The sequence below is a fragment of the Mastomys coucha genome, unplaced genomic scaffold, assembly GCF_008632895.1.
Source record: "Mastomys coucha isolate ucsf_1 unplaced genomic scaffold, UCSF_Mcou_1 pScaffold8, whole genome shotgun sequence".
Classification (NCBI taxonomy): domain Eukaryota; kingdom Metazoa; phylum Chordata; class Mammalia; order Rodentia; family Muridae; genus Mastomys; species Mastomys coucha.
In genome coordinates, this window is record NW_022196914.1 from 37,494,710 (window position 1) to 37,498,386 (window position 3,677).

The 3,677-nt window shown below is 39.0% G+C and overlaps 1 protein-coding gene and 1 non-coding gene across 6 annotated transcripts in view; one reads left to right on the forward strand and one right to left on the reverse strand.

The window, feature by feature from the left end:
* Positions 1 to 3,677, forward strand: part of Ttc37 (tetratricopeptide repeat domain 37) — a 92,696-nt gene that overhangs the window by 43,401 nt on the left and 45,618 nt on the right. For all 5 annotated transcript variants that reach the window (XM_031360688.1, XM_031360687.1, XM_031360689.1 and 2 more), the window contains one exon: positions 946 to 1,087. In XM_031360688.1, coding sequence (XP_031216548.1) covers positions 946 to 1,087 — 142 coding nt within the window. The remainder of the gene's footprint in view (positions 1 to 945; positions 1,088 to 3,677) is intronic.
* On the reverse strand, positions 2,462 to 2,568 carry LOC116084057. Its single transcript, XR_004116019.1, has one exon. It is a non-coding gene; the product is annotated as a U6 spliceosomal RNA (small nuclear RNA).

Consider the following 3,677-nt stretch of genomic DNA (forward strand, 5'->3'; position numbering starts at 1 on the left):
GGAGCAGGAGGAGCAGGAGGAGGAGCAGGAGGAGCAGGAAGAGCAGCAGGAGCAGGAGGAGCAGGAGCAGGAAGAACAGGAGCTCAAGGTCATTCTCAGCTACAGAGCAAGTGTGAAGTCAGCCTGAGCTACGTTAAATCTTGTCTCAAAAAACCAAAGCCAGAAATAAAAAGTAAAAGAAACAAAATAAATAGTGGCATAGTGGTATAAAGTGGTATAAAGTGTTAACAGTAGCTATTGTTTTTACTCTGTCTTAATGTAGATAAACTGTCTTTACAAGAAATATTTGTTTTTATCTTCAGTGTTGAAGCTGATGAAAAAATGGCAGTGAGATTACATTTTTTACTGACTTATTTTTCTGTTTATGGGTGTTTTGCTTGCCTGTATGTCTGTGTACCAAGTGTGTGCCTGGTGTCCACGGAGTCCAGAGGAGGGCATTGGAGGGCCTGGGGCTGATGTTACAGACAGTTGTGAGCTATCATGTGGGTGTTGTAAACTGAATCTAGGTCTTGTGGAAGAGCAGCAAGTGCTCTTAACCACTGATCTGTGTCTCCAGCCTCCACATTGAGATTTATTACATGTAATAAGAGTAATATTGAAAAGAAATTGAGATTATGAGAAAGGATGGACGTGATGGCTGTAGTTGATAACTGGACTCTGGAAATACATTGAGTTAGTTTTGTTTAACCTGTGGAAATGGTCCAAGAAGGGGCAAATCAGCCCATTTGGCAAGCCTCTGTTTTTTTACTCTTTATTGCATCTGATTTTCCTCAGGATTAGAGGAGCAATTTTAAATTGATCTCCACCATTTTTTTCCCAAGGCATCTTTTGTTCAAGGCACGTAAGGAAGACTAAGCCATGATGCTATTGTTATTGAAATATGCTATTTTATTTCTTAGTTTTAATGAAATATTTATTTTCTAAGTTCAATTTTTTTTTTTTAAGACTGAAGGAGCAATAGGTTATGCATATTGGGTTTGTACAACATTACAAGACAAAAGCAACAGAGAAACAGAGCTATACCAGTACAACATCCTCCAGATGAATGCTGTCCCTGCGGCACAGGGAGTTCTGTGTAAATACGTAGGTAAGACCCCTCTTGGGTGTGGTGCAGTATCCCACTCCTGAAATGACTCATTCTTTTAAATTCACCCATCCTATGGTAAATATTAGTGTTGTTCAGATGCTAACTTGACTTTTTGTTGCTACTTGGAAGGAGTACAATTGTTAAATCAAAGTGATGACTTTGAACAAGTGACTAATCCCCCCTTTATTACTTTCTGACTGAAGATGTCCTTGTACTAATGGAAGTGTGCTGAAGGTTAATGGTTCTGAGTCACCACTGCTGTCTCTCCTCTAGTCCATTTCAGTGTGGACACCCGACATTTTACTTCCCATAGCTTGTGCTTCATCTTTGAGGAGAAAGATCAGTTTCCAAATTGCATAGTTATAGTTAGGAGAATTAGAAAAGATAATATGTAGGAGATGCCGAACCCACACCCAGGGTGTTACCCTTTCCTGTTAACTCCTGATTATCCTGAAAATGTTGGAAACTGGCAGAGTGGTAAAGTTTATTAGCTTTACCTGCTAATAATTTCCTTTGTTTTTAAAATAAAACTACCATTCAGCTTTTTTTCTTCACTTCACAACTTAGTACTCACTAGTGAGTCCTGAGGCAGACTGTACAGCTGAATTTCATCTGTCTTAAGTGTGATATGAAAGGGAAAGTACCTGCTACTTAGGATTTCAGAGACACGAGTGCTACACAGTGTTAGGCTGGGCACTTGGCAGAAACAGTCATAATAGAAAGCAGTAGCAGAATGACATGAAATGAAACCCAGGAGAGAAAAGGGTTCTACCTAAGAATCGACAGTCGGTTCTCTTGTGCCTTTAGTATGTACAGAGGGGTGATGCACGTCGGAACGTTGTCATGTACTGCAGTGTGCTGACAGGAAGGGCACAGCTAAGTCCCCTGAGATAAGGAAGTACTAACTTCGAAATCTTATTCACCACTTTTCTTACTTTAAAACAACTTAACAGATTTGCATAAAGAGGTAAATCTCTTAATAAAATGCAGATACCTAAAATGACGAACAAAATTTTCTAACAAATGTAACAAATGTAACAAATGATTCTTAAAACAGTGGAACTATTTTCTTTTCTTTTTTTATTAGATATTTTCTTTATTTACATTTCAAATGATATCTCCTTTCCTGGTTTCTCCGGGGGGAGGGGGGTAGAGGGGGGACCCTGTTCCCTCCCCCCTCCCCCTGCTTACCAATCCACCCTCTCCTGCTTCCTGGCCCTGGCATTTCCCTACACTGGGGCATAAAGCCTTCACAGGACCAAGGGCCTCTCCTCCCACTGATGACCGACTAGGCCATCATCTGCTATAATATGCTGCTGGAGCCATGAGTCCCACCATGTGTACTCTCTGGTTGGTGGTTTAGTCCCTGGGAGCAAAAATATGGAACACTTCACAAATTTGCGTGTCATCCTTTTACAGGGGCCATGCTAATCTTCTCTGTATCGTTCCAATTTTAGTATCTGTGCTGCTGAAGTGAGCACTGGAACTATTTTTATAGATTTGTGTAAATGCTGTGTGCTTGGCCAGAAACACTAACACAGTAGAAGTAGAACAAAGCGAGAGTCTGATGAGCATGTGTAGACCATCCCTGTCTGTCCAACTGAGTTCATGTAACATGGTGTATGGAGCTTCTAACTCTTTCCTATGGTATCGTGATCTTTTAGAAAGACCTTAGGGATTTAGAAAATGACTTTGACTATGATTTTCGCTTTTTCCCTTGATGTTAAAATCCTACCCATCATGTAAGACTTTATTTGCCTTGTACTTCATTAAACAACATAGGGGATATGAAAACCTACTCTTCGGTACTACCTTAAGTAAACTAGATAAGGGAATGTTTCCTTAGTCCAGTGCAGTGCACTTTCAGTATTAAAATTGGAAAATACATTGAAAGTGCCTAGATTCAGGCTATTGAGATGGCTCAGCAGTTAAGAGCACTGATTGTTCTTCCAAAGGTCTTGAGTTCAAATCTCAGCAACCACATGGTGGCTCACATGCTGGTGATGTGGGTCACAGATCAGGGCACAAAAACCTGTTTTTTTAAAAAAACCTCTCTCCTGTAATGAGATCTGATGCCCTCTTCTGATGTGTCTAAAGACAGCTACAGTGTACTTATGTATAATAATAAATAAATCTTAAGAAAGAAAGAAAGAAAGAAAAAGGAAAGAAAAAAGAAAGCGCCTAGATCCATTTCTCTGTTCCTGGTGTGAAGTACTGAGTTATTTTTTTTTTTACAACATATAATTTAGAATAGAGCCACCAAGAGAAAATCATTGGTACATTAAATCATAAGAAGTTTAATTGGTTAGCCCCTCCAAAAGTATGAAATTCTATAAGAACTAATAAAAAAAATTGTAAAAATCCTGAACATAATGTTAAACTAGTTTTAACGGGTTATAATTTCAAATAATTTTACTTTAAGGTAAACATCTTTGTATTTTTTTAACCTAACATGACAAGATAAAATAAAAGTTATCACATTGAGGCTGAACAAAGCAACCCAACAGTAGGAAAAGAGCTCTAAGCTACTGGATGGTATATATGTGTGTGTGTGTGTGTGTGTGTGTGTGTGTGTGTGTGTGTGTGTGTG